General features: G+C 39.5%; 2 protein-coding genes across 2 annotated transcripts in view; one reads left to right on the top strand and one right to left on the bottom strand.

Moving 5' to 3' along the window:
* susd6 (sushi domain containing 6) overlaps positions 1-5,029 on the bottom strand; it is a 32,325-nt gene extending 27,296 nt beyond the window's left edge. The window contains 1 exon segment of the mRNA XM_030047271.1: positions 4,807-5,029. The gene's annotated coding sequence lies outside the window, so the exon portion shown is untranslated.
* A 5,178-nt stretch (positions 5,030-10,207) lies between these two features.
* acot20 (acyl-CoA thioesterase 20) lies at positions 10,208-16,572 on the top strand. Its single transcript, XM_030047308.1, has 4 exons — positions 10,208-10,737; positions 12,507-13,053; positions 13,280-13,485; positions 15,028-16,572. The coding sequence occupies exons 2-4, from the start codon at positions 12,597-12,599 to the stop codon at positions 15,616-15,618; spliced, it is 1,254 nt and encodes a 417-aa protein (XP_029903168.1). The 5' UTR covers positions 10,208-10,737; positions 12,507-12,596; the 3' UTR covers positions 15,619-16,572.
* Positions 16,573-17,321: the final 749 nt, after the last annotated feature.

Here is a 17,321-nt window from a genome sequence, read left to right as displayed (position 1 = left end):
TGCTGTGTAGCCGATGGCACTGTCAAAGATGACCCAGGACTACTGCAATGAGACAGCACGCAACACATGCCCATACACACACACACCATTAGGACTGGCTGATTGTGCATCCTCCTGTCAACCAATTGTCATCACATGTATTGCTTCCCAGTGTATTTGTACGAGCAGACAAACACACTCACCAAAAGCTAAGTGATGTGGACAAATTTAAATGTAGCTTTTAAATGTGCAAGGAAGGATCATCTTTATATTGTGAACTACAACTGATGTTGTCAAAGTCAAGAGAAAAACTGATGAACAAGTGGCAGGTTGTTTGGTGGCAGTACCTTCCCAGTGGGAAGCAGCAGGACAAATGGCTCAAAATGAGGCAAAACTGGCACATCGTGAGAAAGGTTTTCAGAAAATGTCACTGTGTTTATGCTAGCCTCTGTGCCGGTAGCTTAAAATAAGTTGTAAATCGACCTACACATATTTTTGTCCCTGCTTATTCTCTTCCCATTAAGTGTCTTGCACTACACTTCATTTTAAAGATAGAAGTGATTTAATTCAGCATGGCCAACAGATTCAGTCCATCACTGTTCTTGAATGTATTTGCCTGATTGTCTGGCAAACACACACACCAGTGCCCCCCGTTGCCTGACACCTTTTTGATGTCCCAAAGAGTTAGGTGTACCTGCATGCAGTGCAGGCCGGTGGGAGAGAGTGACGCAAGCCACTTTTGGCAGGACAGCCTGAGCGCTGCATCGTGCCAGAGGGCAGATAGTCAAAAACACAAGCACTGGACCTGTATCAACCATCTGATCCATATAGATGCTTTCTCATTACTCCTCGTTGGCACCATCAGAGCAATGCTGCATGAGCCTGGGTTACGACATTAATTCTGATGAGTTCTGGTCATAACAATCTTTCAGCAACAAGGACAAAACAGAAGCCAAAGGCAGAACAACATGACACATGCTGTTTTGGTCAAAGGCGGTCATTGGGATGTAAATAACCACTTGGAATGGCATTTATAATGTAGAGCTGACCTCCTCAGAGAGCGGATGGCAGTGTATTGACCAGCTAGGACATTTGCAAAGTGAAAACTTAAGCAGAATTAGCTTAATTGCTTTCACACAAGAGAATCTGAGAAGAGAAAGCCATGAATTGTGCGTTCAGGTATCCTGCAAAATACGGCATTCCAATTAGTACAAACAAAATAGCCTGAAGGCTTAAGGGAACTTTTGGTTTATGGAATTCTGCACTGATTTTGTGTTGATGCATTTTAACTGATTAATAATGCAGAAGGCAAAGCACAGAAATAATGGGTTTCACTTAATTCAAGGTTGAAATGTGAACTTTCTGACTTGGTTTGTGTTTGTTTGCTCTCTGTGTTTTTGGCATTAAATTCACTGGTCCTGGATTACACCGAGGAGTGTGGAACTATTTAAAGCCTCAAGTGAGATATTTTTAGTGTCCTGTAACCAAATTTTGTATCTGACCGATAAAAAGCAACATCTCCTCTTCCTTCTTGAGGTTACACTCAAATTATTGAGGACTTATGGCCTTGCTGCTTTAAACAGTGACTTTCTTTCCATTAAAAATGGATTTTCTTGTGCTAAATGGTCAAATTTCAAGACATTATTACAGTCTGGCTACATTATTATTATATTAGTGTTACTGGAATTGGATAGTGGATAGAATATAATCTTATAAGCTAAATGTCCCATCAGAGAGTCACCTGAGACAAGCCAAAAAAACAAACAAACAAACAAACAAACAAACAGAAAGCAGAAGTCTTTGCCTCAGTAATGAGATAAAACTCCTATCATGACCAACAAGGTCTAAGGAAGCAGATGCTGTAAAGACGTCAAACAGTATCCTGCTTCACACACACACACACACACACACACAGTCTTGTCTCATACTGCGGTTAGCACCTAGCACAGATGTGGGCCCACATTTGAGCTTTATTTCAGCTGTACAGTAGCTTCAGAAATTGTGACAGGCTAAACAAACAGGCTCCACAAATACTATGAAACAATTTAATGTCAGAATACTGTAGTGCAGTGCTTTAATGGCCACCATAATCTGTGTGTATCTCTTACCTAATAAGGAAGCAGCATTCTTTGTCGTCAGGGAATGAGGAGGCAAGATGAGACATCCCACAAAACAGGATGTGCCAGTTGTAACTTATTAGAATTTATATTCTGGTAAAGGAGTAGGATATATGTTGAGAAATCCTCAAGCCCAGCTGATAACAGGAGGACAGCAGAGCATCACATCCTTATGAGAAAAACGCTACCACTGCCAAAACAAAGCTACTCTAAGCCTGGCCTGTGTCCACTCTAAAAAGCTGTGTCGAAATCACACAGGCTGTGTCATCCCAAACCAGAACATATGAGGATGCATTATGCTGATTTTGCAAATAGTAACATATCTTAAGCACACTAACTTTTTTTTACAACATGTCCGTGTCTTCAGTTATTCCTATTTTAAGCTTGCTTTGATGTTATTTCTGGAGGTTTATTTTAAGAGTGCCCTCAATGTTTTGGTAAGAGAAGCAATTACATTCAAAGTAACCCACAACTCTGCAACATCAATGTCATTTGTCAAGTATGTCGACCATATTTAAATTGAATCATGATTAAAGTGCAGGTATTCACAGCAGGGAGATTAAGTTTTTTTCAAAATGTATACAACTGACCACTTCAGACACCAGTCAGCCAGACAGCCAGCCAGCAGGCTGCTACTGCAGTTTCTCAGCTGCCCGTGGCTCCTGGAATGCAAAGGGAGCCAAGGAGAGCAGCAGCACAAACATGTGTCCAGGAACAGAAAGCAAGAGAGCACTCAGTGTACCAAAGACACAGCCGAAAGGAGATTTCTACCCGATAGGCCCCGGCACTGCTGCTGCTGGTGCCGGCCTGGGTCTGTGGAGGAAGTCCTGAGATGGGGCTCTGCATGGGTGCACAGAAAGGACCCTTTGTGACCAAGTATTATGTTGTGTTAAACCCCACAGTGTCTGAACATCCCTGTTTTACCGCAACAAGGGAGAGGGGAAAGCTGGGAGAAGAAGAAGTGAATAGAAAGCTGAGGGAGAAGAGAAAGGGACTGGTGAAAAAGAGGAGGATGGGTATAAAAACGGAAGAGAAACACTGGCATATGTTAAGTTGACAGCAGTGAAAAGCAGGGAGATCTGAGAGTGGGACTGAAGCCAGAAACAATACTCTTTACTCACAAGATGCTTTTTGTAGAAGCTATGCTGTCAAACAGAAAAGTACCTGAATCCTAGACAGAGAATTAAAAAGAAAGATAACACTGCAACACTGTTTTTTTTTTTAACTAAGAACCATTTGAGCTTCATCTTTGTTAGAGTGTAAAAACACAACAATACACAATGCAAAACCAGTCAATATCTTTATACAACAGGAGTAAAATGGATCACTGTTATGGCTTGATTTTGAACCTTTAAGATGGTTTTCTTTGAAACAAGATCTCACACTGATCAGTAAAGTAATTTACCTCAGAAGGTCTGGTATGACCATTTGATAATGTTTAACAATCAAAATACCAAAAAAAAACTTCCTGGTGTGATAGAATGGAACAGCATCAAATATCAGGAAATAATGGGAGCAGGGGCATCGATTCACCAGGGCCTACTTTGTCATCAAAGCTTGAACTTCAACATACTAAATTTCTGGGAAGAAAATGTAGCAATAACTGACTGGCAATGTTTGGACTATGTGATAAATTACTAGACACATCTAACCAACTTTTGCGAGGAGACTACACTGATCCTGGATGCCTCCCTTGAATAAGTCTCTGGCAACTTTTGCTTGATCTTGGCTCTGCACTAAACTGATAAAAACCTCAATATCACAACTCTCTGACTCTTATATGCCTAGTATGCGGTCCTCCCACACTGACAAGAAATAACCAAAACTTTCAGAAAAACGTAATGAAAAGCCTTGGTAAGTCGAGCTTTTGCCGGTTGGGCACACACAATCAAAACTCAATAAATCATTACTGCAACTGCTTCAAACTTGCTCCCGTTGTCTTCACGGCAGCCCCAACGCAAAGTCACACGCTTCGACACGTGCAACTGTACTGCGAGCTATTTAAACAAAGAGTGCAGTGGGCTGCCAAGACTATACACACACACACACACACACACACACACACACACACACACACACACACACACACACACACACACACACACACACAAAGGGAGAGCAAAGACGACCCCATGCAAACAGAGCCTTACAACAATATGTCCTATTATTAGAGGGTTAGCCCAGTCTCTACAGTGTGTACACCATGGCTTTTCTTTGTTTACCATTCAGATAATGCGACATCATTATCACTTTCACAGCAGTAACGTTATCGTTCGTTTGCGGGCCCGTTGCAACATCATCATGCCCATTATCGATCACATGACGACCCCGTAACAACAATACAGCAACACAGGCTCAATTACACCAGCGAGACTAAAGTTTTAAGTATAATTTACGGACAGCAAGCAGAGACATGTCCTCTGACTGAAACTTATGCGTTGACTCCTTTCGATGCCGTAACTGTTAACGTTAAACCCGTTAGTAACAACGTATTTACTGCTTGGAGCTAGCATAACTAACTCTACACACGTCGGTGGTTGACAAAGATAAAACTGACAAACTTGACATGTTTCGTTTTGAATTGTGGGGTCTAAACAGATACGAATGAAGAAATGAGGGAGGGAGAAGAGGAGAGAAAGAAAAGGAGAGGAAGAGAGAGAGCGCTAGTGGCCTATCTATGCTTAGCTTGCGAAAAAAAGACAAGACTCACCAACGTAAAGGTTACCGGGAGCGAGCCCTCCTTTTTTACGGTTCACATTCGAGTCATGGACTATCAGATAAATTGAGATATCCCCAGCGGTAATTTATGTGAAAAAAGCCAAAATGTTCTTTTCGTATATCCCCGTCGGCAATGTACAGCAACGTTGTTCCTCTTCCTCACTCGGCTCGCCAACCAGCCAGCTCTTTATTTTAGGTAAGCGGAAACACTCACTGTGAGAACTCTACCAGCTGCCTCGCTCTCGCACGGTCTCCATGGTTACCCCGTCAAAAAGGGGCGGATCCATCTGTGTCGTCAAGCCAACCAGAAAGAGATTTGGCTTCAAAATAAAAGCCTAGTATTTTCTGAGATGAAACGTATCAGAATAATGGGATAATTTGAATGTAAGAGCGGAGAGAAAATGTTATGGTTAAAATAAATATTAAAATTACAATGTATCAAGGTGAATGATATGTACTTCTCTCTCTCGCTCTCCAGGATGTGATTAATAAAAGAAAATAATTAAATAAAGAAAATAAAATTTATATGAATTATAAATTATAAAACACAAATCATGTTGTTCTCAATAGAGATTCCCTCTTAAAATCTCACTTTTATACTTTGTGTTTCACAAAAACCATCGACCAACGAACGCTCGCAAAACGGATTTTATTTTGAAGGCTGTAGCCGGAAGTCGTGCTTTAATTGTTAATGCCATGAGAATGGTCGGATAAGTTATCAAATGTAAAGGTGGCAGGTAGCAGCAGAAGGGGGCACTTACTGTCCAAATGTGCAATGACTCAAATTCAAATAAAGTAAAAATCAATAATAATAATAATTAAAAAATCTAACGTTATAGGAAGCTTATCTCGTCCTTATACCTAGTATGATATGATATGATATGACATTTTTATTATTGTGCTGCGCATGCATTTGCCCAGCCCCTATACATTTACAAGATACCATAAATTAAAACATGCCAGGACCAGGGCACAGCGTATACATGATCAAACAACAGAAAAACGAAACAAAGAAACAACTAAAGCATCTTTCATGTTCAAAACATCACACAATGTTCAAATAGGGCATAACTCCAAACCACAAACAGAAGCTTACTTTGTGTTAATGACAAATCAACATAAATACTAATTAAACAATCTGGCTTGCCTTCCTTTCCAGGCTTTTGAGATGAAGTTAGCAGACTTAAATGCATCAAAATTAAACAACCCTTTCAGTTTTTCCTCAGCTGAACACCGGAATATCTCCGAGTTTTGTTGAGTGATTTCATGGTGCAATAACTCTGGTGGGTCATTGTAAATTGTACAGTACAAAAGAAAAATGGGACTCACTTTCCATTTCACCCAGATCTCTCTCTCTCTCTCTCTCTCTCTCTCTCTCTCTCTCTCTCTCTTTCTCTCTCTCTCTCTCTCTCTCTCTCTCACACACACACACACACACACACACACACACACACACACACACACACACACACACACACACACACACAGCTCACACAGTCTTTCTCTGGTATAATTTTTGAATAAACCAACCTCTAGGGCCAGACAAGGAATACCAGCTCTGAACTGTGAAACCAAATATCTTTGGCTTCTAGATAAACAAGATGTAAATTAAGCTTGATATGCACATCTGTCCTTAATTTTTGGCTTTGAAAGAACATTGCTATTCCATTTTTCTTCAAACTTCATTAACAGCTTGTAGATATACAGTATATCCACCTCCTTAAAAACTGAATAAAGCTCTTTTACCCATGGAGAACTGTATGATTTGCTCCACAAAAAATACTTTCTTATTTATTCTGTCCTCTTCCTTAGTATTATACATAGGTTGACATATTGGTGAAGCTCTAGGATCCCGCTTTATATAAAATATAAATCTATCTATCTCTTATGGGTGGACTCAGTGATTGGGCATCTTCCCAATACCCATTTCAGTTCATTCATTCTATACAGTATCATCAAGTTAGTGCTGAAAAAATGAATGCATGCAAAGGCTGGTGTTGAATGGCAGGGTTTGAAAACAACAACAACACAGAAACACAATAACTACACAGTGTCACTTTGAAGCTGGTCACCATCCTCATTATTTCTTTCATAACTATTGCTATTTCTCATTTTTAATTGTGGTTGGCACTGAGCATCAGTTGGCACAGCCTCACATTCACCATTGTTGCTTTTGGTGCTGGCACTTTTCCAGATCTCGTTAAGCTTGGAGGCAGTGTTTGCTAGCAGCAAACAGTTGTTTCTTTGAGGAAAGAAGGTTGTGAACCAAACTTATTTTTTTTTCTTCCATTTCTGCATCACTGGGCTAACTTTGTTTCCTTTTTTAACCACTCAGACAGCGAAAATGAGCTCAAAGACATATAAAATAGCATAACCTTCTTCCACCTTTGGTGTTGGAGGTAAAAATATGAAATTCAAATGATGTAGTGTGTTACTGCCATTATACTTTAATAACACTCTTATCTTATTGCATATAGACACATTTGGTTGATTTTGATTGCACGGGGGATTTGTAACGTATGAAATGATCTGTTCATGCATCACAACTTAAAGGTCCAGGGCTATTTTCATGCAAGTATGTACTTGTACATAAATGAACCATTTTCACAGTCTTTAAATTTGATAAGTTAGCATTTTGATATTTAAATATATTTGTGAAAATATCTTTGAGTGGATACTTTTGAAATACATTTTGTACCTGTTCTTTCCTATGGTATCCACAATTGCCAACTTCAGCCAGGCCAAAGTTAGGTATTAGGTAGACCAACAAGAGCAACACCTTTTGGTTTGGGTACTTACCCTTCAGAATAGAACGGCAAAAATTTAGACGTGTAAATGTACCGTTTTAAAAATCTTGGGCAAATCAGCAAATTCAGTGGGGGGAAATTCTGATTAATACTGATGTCACAATAATGTTAAAAAAAAAAAAATAATAATAATAATATGCACCGCGCACCATCACAGACAGCATGGACTGTTTTGTATATTGCACTGTAAAGCAGCCATACTCGGTGAATTGGACCCTGAAGAATTTACTTTTCATTGCAAAATACAAAATGTGACTGCAAATGTATTTTATCAAGACACTAGCACTGAGTAGACTCTGAAAACTGAAGGCGGGCCCTCAAAGCATGATTAGCGACAGTACAAAAGGACTCACTCAGTGCATTCAAATTCATCCACTAAAGGTTATATGTTTTAATGAAGGACGAGTCTGACTGCAGCAGTGACATGACTAATAAGTAAAACCCATCAGCCTCCATGAATGATGCAAGAAACCTCAGCGTCAGTCAGACCGGGGGTGGAGCAGTCATGGCCTTTGAGTGTTTGAAAATCTGCCCTCTGATTTACACACCTCAATCAGACCAGACCATGCTATGTTTTTAAACTCCTGAACAATGCCAGAGTGTGTCATCCATCCCTCCAAATTTGGTCAAAAAATTACAACTGCAGTGTTTGATATATTATGTTTGAGCGCCCCCTTTAGGCCAGTCACTGAAATTTGTATGCAATGCCGGATGTGATGAACAAATTTGATGTCAATTGAATTTGGACTTCTGGTATGAAGAGTGGAAGTAAAAACACTCAATAAATTAAAAAAAAAAAAAAAAAAAAAAAAAAAACAAGAAGAAGAAGAAGAAGACGAAGAATGAATTGAAACCAAAAGTTCAGATAATGCATTCAAACTGAGGGATACATCATCAAGTGACTTGATAAATGATTTTAATAAAATAGTTATAAAAAAAAACATAGACACTGTTATCATTTATCACTACTTTAATCATATATTACGACATTCTGTAATTTGCCATTTATCATAGAGATTTATCATCTAAACTACAACACTGCCATTTATTTCTGAATGTGAGCAAAATCTAAGGTGATTTTTAAAAAATCAGATCATTTTCAAAGTTCATTAACATGAATCGCTATATTCTCTCTCTGAAGATCGAAAGTTATCATATCTGTCTCTCAGACAGCAATTTGATATCTTCCCAGATTTGAAACCTGACAGAAAATTTTATTTTGTTGTGCCCTGGTGTGGACATTTGAGCCGGCTGCTTGACAGAATGCCATACCTCCAGTATATCGGACTGCTGATACAATGTCAACGAAGCTTGAATAAGCAAGTGAAAACTGTGAAAAGCTACTTTCCCACAGTTTTTCATGGCTGCACAGAAAACGACTCATAAGTAGCTTGTGCAATTGTAGTCCAACAGAAAGTTTCATTCAAGCAATAGCCATTTTTCCTTCACAGTAATGACTTGTAATTATAAACACATCACCTCTCTTAGTGTGATGGCCCTCCAGACATGGTTTTGCTCAGAGAATGTTAAACTGCAATATTACATTGCACATGTTGTGATATGGGATAGGTGTCTGAAGATGAAACTGAACAGACAAACAAAATGAACTCCACCGACGGATCAGTGTCCTTTGCTGGTGGAGACTGATGCACGGAGTGGGGACGGTGGGGATACTGGAAAAGTCTTGGCCTCTGAAATCACTGATCCAGGATACAGTTGGGATGCTGTTTGCTGGGGATGACATACAGGCCTAATAAAGTTGCTATTCATTTGAATGTGATGTCACTTCTCTGGTACCCTTGCTCATCAGCTGCCAAGCATGTTCACAGGTCAGATCCACAGCGAGGGGGCTTCACTCTTTGAACTGGGAGTCCTAAAGAAGCAGCTTTGAAAAATTTTTTTAGTAAACGTTTTTTAAAGGCATCTTATTAATTTAATTTATTAGGCATGGCACTAGTAACAGAGCAGAAATAAATAATTGTAAAAAAGCCCCCCTCCTTCTTTGATAAAGTGGTTGCACCCATTGTCCATTCTACAGAGGAAAACTTTCTCAGAAAGCTGCAACAACACTGTGTAGTCTCCTTGTGGCTGAAATGTGAGTAACAAATATGATACAGTGACCATTATGTTACCTTGTGTGTCATTCACCAAAACCGACACACGTCGAGCTAATCATTTAGCTTTTTGTTAGCTGCCTACTAATATGTTTTAGTTGTATAGTCTTAAACAATCCGAGATATTCACGGGATAAATTAATGCAGGATTTATCTAGTTAATTTGGTGTTTTTTTTTTTTTTTTGTTTCTGTAGAATAATTAGCCACCCTTAAGGGCGGTTCGGAGATGTTTGGTTGTTGTCTCTTATTTTGGCCCATGTTGCGCCACTTCAAAAAAAATATCTTCTTCAAAAGTCAGAACAATGGGAGTAGTAAACGCCCCTAACCACCGGTGGCAGCAGGGAGCGCACTTCTCTGTAACACAGCACCAGCGAAGAATTCCAGTCTAATCTCCATTTTTTTCGTAGGATGGCGAAGTATGTTTTTACATTTTGACTGGCCATTTTGTCTCATGAGATAAATTTATGTTGAGAAATAGGTTCATATTAGCGTTAAGGTAAGGGCTGGGCGGAAATCGACTATGAGTAAGATTAGGGACAGGCTGTAGAGAATGAATGAAAGTCAATAAGGTCATGTCTTCGCCATCCTAGGAAAAAAATGCTGTCCCGGTCATGTTCATTTTTGGTTTTGTTTATGTTCGTGTGTGTGCTTGTCCATAGTTGTGTCTAAAAGTTTACGTGGGCTAGGGTTAGGCGATGTAGGCCTGTCCGCGTAGTGAAAGAGAAGAGAAGTGAGGGATTAGGGGATTGGGATTAGGATTAGGGGACCTGTGTGAGATAGTGAATTTAAACACAGGCAGACAATATCCAAACCACCGTAATTTAACTTGAATTTTTCTGGAGACTACGCCACTTACGCATGATGTCAGTTAACCAAACAGGGCGAGGTGAGGGAGATGAAGTGGACATGAGAGCTGCTGGCTGGTAGGCCTGGGTCATGAACTTTGTCCTTATTTTTTAGAGTCCTGTCCTCTGTTTGCAGCTGACGACTAACATCAGCAGGTACAACAAGCACACCAATACACGGCCACCACTCCTGCTCATAATATTTACAAAAAAGATAAGTTAATAAGCTCATAATAATAACAATGTTAAGATGAATAAGTCGCATGCCGATGCAGAGGCTCTCTTTTCTCCTGGCTAGGTAGATAACTTTAAGTCACAGGCCGCAGGCTGCAATAAGGTTAAACAAGGTGAATAAGGTAACCTGAGGTGAACATGGTAACCTTAAATAAGGTCAGGTTATATGAGGAATGTTATGTTGCCGGCGTTATGCAACTAATAAAAATATTCACATCCAGCGCTACATTGTAATTTATTCATGATACCTACTTTGTACATGATTAGCACCACTAGAATTAGCAACTTTAAGCAGAGGCACCGCTGTAGTGATGGGTTGATATGCTATGTATTTTAATTTTGTGTGTGTGTGTGTGTGTGTGTGTGTGTGTGTGTGTGTGTGTGTGTGTGTGTGTGTGTGTGTGTGTGTGTGTGTGTTGCACCAGAGCAGAAACTTTGCCAGTCAAGCAATGCGTAAAAAATGCATTTTTATTCAGAGTCATTAATTTTGCCTCATAGCTTTTTGGAATGAATTGATTATTATTCAAGAAGTAATGTGATTTGATAAGTAAAATGTTTGCTAATTTTATTTATTTATTTATTTATTTTTTTTTTTTGCGGTCAATGTAATTTATGTTGTTACATTTAAACATTCCCATTAATAATTTTAATTAGCAGTTTATTTGTTCACCAAGACCTGGTGTAGCTTAGAAAGCACTGTGTCTGGTTAATTCAGGTCTGCACCCCAGTTGTCCATAGATGATGTATTGCACCTGTTAGTTACAGAAACCTGCATCCACTGATTGGGACCTGGACGGGACTTGTTTCTGTGTTTACAACTGAACAACTGAACATGAGCGTCCTTTGGTGGGGGTGCACATTTTTATATTGTAAAATGAACCAGCAGAAAGTGCCATGTGTCGGCTGTTTGGCTCACAGACGCTCCTCTATCCACTGGACGCTGATTACACTGAGACTAAATAGTTGTGTTTCAGCTCCAACACACAACTAATTTTGTTCTTAAGCACCATTGCAGCTCAGTGGATGCAACAAGTGTATAATGGGTTTTTAGACATCCATGTGCATGAAGACTATGCATATTAAAAATTTGTGACTGTGCACTGGTTTTGCAATAAAAGCATCAGTCAGTTCTGCAGTGTCTGAGACCAAGACACTCAAATTGTCATCTCAGTTCCACTCTTCAGGCTGAGGCCAACTGTGAATGCAATAGCACTACTGTTTGGATAGAGAAAAGAGTACTTTGTCACTAAATAATTCATTTATATCCAAATGTCATGGGGCAAGAGGCTGCACAGCAGGAACAAGTTGAATGGGCCTCAAAGCATGTTCATTTTTGATTCAATTTTTAATCCAAATAATCCATATCCAAATCCATATTTAAAAACAAAAATGCATTATCAAAACAAAGTGTAAAGCACTACTCTATAACACCTTAATTAAACAGATATTTCATTTGCATAAAAGAATAATTAGAGTAGTTAAAATTCACCTCTTAGATTTGAAGTTTGCAACATTTTCATTTTCACAATAACAGAGCCTTTTCTTCACTTTGAGATACTGCTCAACAAAGAACAGACATGATATGTACAAAATGTTTCTCTGAATAAAATTCAAGTTTAATGAAGTGTACCGAGGTGAATTGAGAGTTCTAGATGCTGTGACTAGTTAATTTTGTCTTTCTCTTGTCACAGTTGAGACAAGTGGGAAACTCAGCCTAATCTAAGGGCCGAGACCGTTCTGCCCAGCACCCTGAGACACGAACACCATCCTAAAGAGACATCATGGCTTACTCAAGGATCCGCGTAAAACTTCTCCCAAGCTTTCGCTGTTTATTTGATAAAGCGGTTCAGATTAAAGTGGAAGGACTTGCTCCTCGCCAGAGAGTAGAACTGAGATCCAAACTTGTGGATGACAGAGGGGTGATTTTCAAGGCGTCGGCCCGCTACGCAGCAGATGAAACTGGCCAGGTGGATGTCAACCGTTCTCCCTCTCTGGGAGGAAGCTACACTGGAGTGGAACCCATGGGTCTGTTTTGGGCCATGGCACCAGAGACACCACACAGTAAACTGCTGAAGAAAAATGTGCTAAGTCCCACACTGGTAGAGATAGGTGCACTGTGTGAAGATACTGGTGAGGTGTTGGCCTCTGAAACCAATGAGAGAGGATTCATGACAGAGGGAATGAGAAGAATTCCTCTGCAGGAGGACAGAATAAGAGGAGTCCTCTTCCTGCCACCAGGTTAGTTGTATGCTGAGATCCAGCTGGTGGAGATGTCAGCATCCTACTCTCCACTGTTGTCAGTTCTTATTCTTATTATAATTTTGCTTCTTGTGTTTGAATTTTTGACAGTTGTTGACAGCTGTGTTTGTACTGGCTCCTCTATCACTTTCTCCACTAAGCCCATACAATTAATTTTCTTCCCTGCTCTCTTCTTATACCCTCTCTCCTTTCGGTCTTTCTGTAGGAGAGGGTCCTTTCCCAGGGATTCTGGATTTGTACACCTTTGGTGGAGGCCTTTGTGAACCCAGAGCCAGTCTCTTGGCAAGTAAAGGTTTTGCCGTTCTGGCACTGGCTTATTATCGCTACCAGGATTTACCCAAAACTCCCCCGAAACATTTTGACCTGGAGTACTTTGAAGAGGCATTAAACTTTCTCAAGAGACAGCCACAGGTCAGTAAAGCATATTTCAAACAGGCAAAGCAAGGGACAAATGCTGCTGTTGTTTTTCACTCATTTCACTCACTATTTTTGTTTGTGTATTCACTTTTTAGTTGGTTACATATGATTGTGACAAGCTCATATGAAATTTCCCCACAGTACAGGGACTACTGACTACTTTTCCAGTTAGCAACATGAGGGCACATAATATTTGGTACTTCCTCTCTGGCTTTTCACTGAGCTGTAATGATGAGTCCATTGACATATCCGTAAAGTTGAGTCCAATAAGACTGCGCTCTAAGCACGCCTGTGCACTTGCAAATACAAAAATAGTCCGATTTTTAGTTTTCACTAAAGATGAGCTCAGACAACAATCTGAATCTGTCATCAATGCAAATTTTATAAAAACCCTTAATCAACAACAGTTGTAACAACCTTTCAATTGCTAAAACTTTGATTAATTAATTGCAGGCCACCCATACAGAATACTAGTTGGTGGTGCAAGCAGAATAATGTTCTATTCATTCAGTGAATTTGCAATAATTGAGCTGTCACTGTATTGCTTAGGCACTCCTGAGTGTGCAGCTGCTTTATGTGATATACACTTGTTCAGCAAATATAATGGCAGCAATCAGTGTTCTCCATGAACATGAACATGTGCTCACTGAATACATGCATGATTTTGGTGCACAGTGGACCTAATGTACCCGTTTGCAACTAATGAATGTGAAAATGTGCATTGTTAGCATATTGCTTTGAATTACGGCACCTGAGGCCAAGGATTTACAGCAACCGGCATGCAGCATCGCTAGCTCAAGTTAGACAACACAGCTGCCCGGTGAAGCATCTGACCAGTCTTGGGAATTAGTTTGAAGTGAATCATAATCATTAACAAAGAGTAAACCAAGTCATCTCTGTCTGTGACTCTATAGCAGTAATCAGTAATTCATGTGCAGTAATTCATCCAGTGACTCATTTAGTTTGGGAAGTGGGCAGTGACAATGATTGGGGGCTGGGCATGCAGGAGTAGGAGGAGGTTACTCTGAAAAAGAAGAGCTCAGAGCAGCTCATTTAAAAAAACAAACAAAATAAACAAAAAACAAAAACGGAAGAAATTAACATGAACTAGTTCATTTTTGGGACTCGATAAATTCAAAATTCAAAATTGTGAACAACGATCATGAACTAGTTCATTTTAATCTGTGTGAACTTTGAGATAATTCTTGTGAAGTGTGAACATTCACAACACTGGCAGCAAATTGAACACTCAGTTCAATTTGCTGCCAGTGTGCCACAAGCTGAAGGAATCTGCAGAGTCAGAGTTTTGGAAATCCTTGGCCACATGCAGATGTCTGGCAGATAGGATTGTTGCCAGTGTCACATGAGCTTCTGACATTTCTTATTTATTGATCAACTGCATATTTACCACATGTCCTGTGAAATAGGACATTTTAATCACTGTAGAGCTTAATTTATTTTGTATATATATTTATTGTTTTTTAAAGACAAAAAACATTTTCAACATGATTAATCATATGGCCCCATTCTGTTCAGGTCCAAGACCCTGGGATAGGCATCTTATCGATCTCTCACAGTGGCGGCATGGCTTTGTCAATGTCATCTTTTTTCTCTGGGATCTCAGCAAGTGTCTGCATCAATTGCTGCAATGCGAATACTGTGATTCCATTACGCCACAAAGATACTGTTATCCCCATCCTTATGCCAGACGTTGAGAATGTTAAAATCAGTGACTCTGGACTTGTGGACATAAGGGATGCCTTGCCGGACACCATCTTAGAAAAGCACCAGGCTTCTGTGATCCCTATTGAGCGTGCCAGCTGCCAGTTCCTCTTTGCTGCATCTGAAGATGACCGCAACTGGAACAGTCCTCTTTTTGCCAAGCGAGCCACTGAAAGGTTGAGGAATCATGGCAAAGAGACATTTGAGCTGGTTCAGTACCCCAAAGCTGGACACTTATTGGAAGTGCCCTACATGCCTCATTGTCCATCTGGGTTCCATGGAGCTGTGGGGACTGCGGTGGCGTTTGGTGGGGAACCAAAAGCCCACGGTGAGGCTCAGCTGGACCTGTGGCTCAGAGTCCAAGAGTTCTTCAGAAAGCACTTGGGCAACAAGAATATCTGCTAGAAAGCAATGCTCAAACACAGCAGCTGAAAAGGTCTTGATCCTCACGTATGAAACATCTCAGAGTAGTAGTGCTTAACAGTAGCAGCCCCAAACTTGTACTTAATGAAACTCTAAGAGGGTTATGTAGTGATACTTGATTAGCAATTCTACACTGAAATGCCTTCTTAGATTTCAGTACTAATTGGTGCAAACTAATTTTTTACATCAGCATTAATGATGAGGTGTCACAAATGTATGTTTGTAAAATAGTTTGACATAATGTCACAGAGAATGTATAATAGTACCATGTCTCAATGAATGAAATCTAAAAATCCATGAGATGTGAACCAAGAAGCAGCTATGAGTAATGATCTCACCCACCTTCATCAGTACTTACAACACATGTTTTTTTGTTTTTTTAACTTTGGTCACAATGTAGGTAAAATAACCACTTGAGTGTTGTTAATGTAATGTTGTCGACATACTGCCAATCCAGTTGTAACATTCTCAGATTTGGCTAGGGTTATGAAACTGAAAGTGTTTGAATCATAACGTTCTGACTTCTTGAAATTAAGACAAATAATAATTGTTTTTTCTGAGGATAGGTTTTCTGTTGTTATAAATTTACTTAATGCTAGCGTACGTTTTGTCTTTTGAATAAAATAAAACAAAAACACTGATGCTTTGTATTATGCTATCTAGTATATATCCTGTATATCCCCAATGCAGTTATAACCCTGGTGTATAATGATGATTCACCTGCTGGGTGTATTCAGTAAACAAATGATATAGGAAGAAATATTGTCTCCTTGCTGCCAGCATACACCAGATATGTATGTGACCTGAAATAATGCACCTAACATAATGAACATTAGTCTCTTTTTGCTCTCATTTTGTTTAATTTTAGGGTACTTACAATTTCAGATTGTTCTGACACTCTGTAGAGACAGGTAAAATAAACACTTGACAACATTATTTTGAATGCATCTTTTTAATTATTATTTAGTCATATTTGTAGGCCTACTGACTGTGTTGGCAGCAGTCCATGACATGAAAATCACAACTACAAACCTAACATACATGAGTACATTCTCCCTTTATGTGATCATAAACTGAGCATAAACAGGAGCACACAGCATGTCAAGTAAAACAGACAGGTTAAAAAAATGGTTAAGACAGTCCAAAAGCAATAGGAGTCAATTTTTAAACACTAACGAATAGTTCCAAGAGTTTCCATACTTAATTCTAGCCTGAGGCACAAGCCAGTTGTGAGAGCAAGTCTGATGTTTATCTGCAGTTTAACCAAGATGCAATATAGCATGGAAGATTTCCAAGTAGGGCTTTATAAATAATAAACAGCAATGCTTTTCACTTCTCTTAGACAGAGAAAACTAACCAACCTTTTCAAAAAGTACACAGTGAAAAGTGTTGAATGTGTCACCAGTGACAAATCTAAGGGAAGGGTTAGAATAGAATGAGAATATGCACTCACTGATACTGACCTGTTAATAATATTGATGATACTCACCTGTTAAGAAGAATACCTTGCCTTGTGTAAAATTGGTGTAGAAAAATAACCCTTGTATTTGTTTCTAATGAACGGTCCAGTAGGGGGCAATCCCACATTGTGTTTTAGGGTGTGTATGTGCATGTTCTGCAAAGTAAAAGTCAGATCCTGAGTTGGAGGCACAAAAGAGAAGTTTGACTTCAGGGCCTTGTGCCAG

This window comes from Myripristis murdjan, chromosome 24 (genome assembly GCF_902150065.1).
Source record: "Myripristis murdjan chromosome 24, fMyrMur1.1, whole genome shotgun sequence".
Lineage (NCBI taxonomy): Eukaryota > Metazoa > Chordata > Actinopteri > Holocentriformes > Holocentridae > Myripristis > Myripristis murdjan.
Note: the sequence above shows the minus strand (reverse complement) of the source record. Positions and strands in the feature narration are given on the sequence as shown.

Excerpts from the sequence above, each read along its gene's own strand:
- acot20 (XM_030047308.1), top strand. The coding sequence starts at position 12,597 with ATGGCTTACTCAAGGATCCGCGTAAAACTTCTCCCAAGCTTTCGCTGT. Across the intron at positions 13,054-13,279 it reads AGTCCTCTTCCTGCCACCAG|GAGAGGGTCCTTTCCCAGGG; the intron begins GTTAGTTGTATG and ends GTCTTTCTGTAG. Across the intron at positions 13,486-15,027 it reads TTCTCAAGAGACAGCCACAG|GTCCAAGACCCTGGGATAGG; the intron begins GTCAGTAAAGCA and ends CATTCTGTTCAG.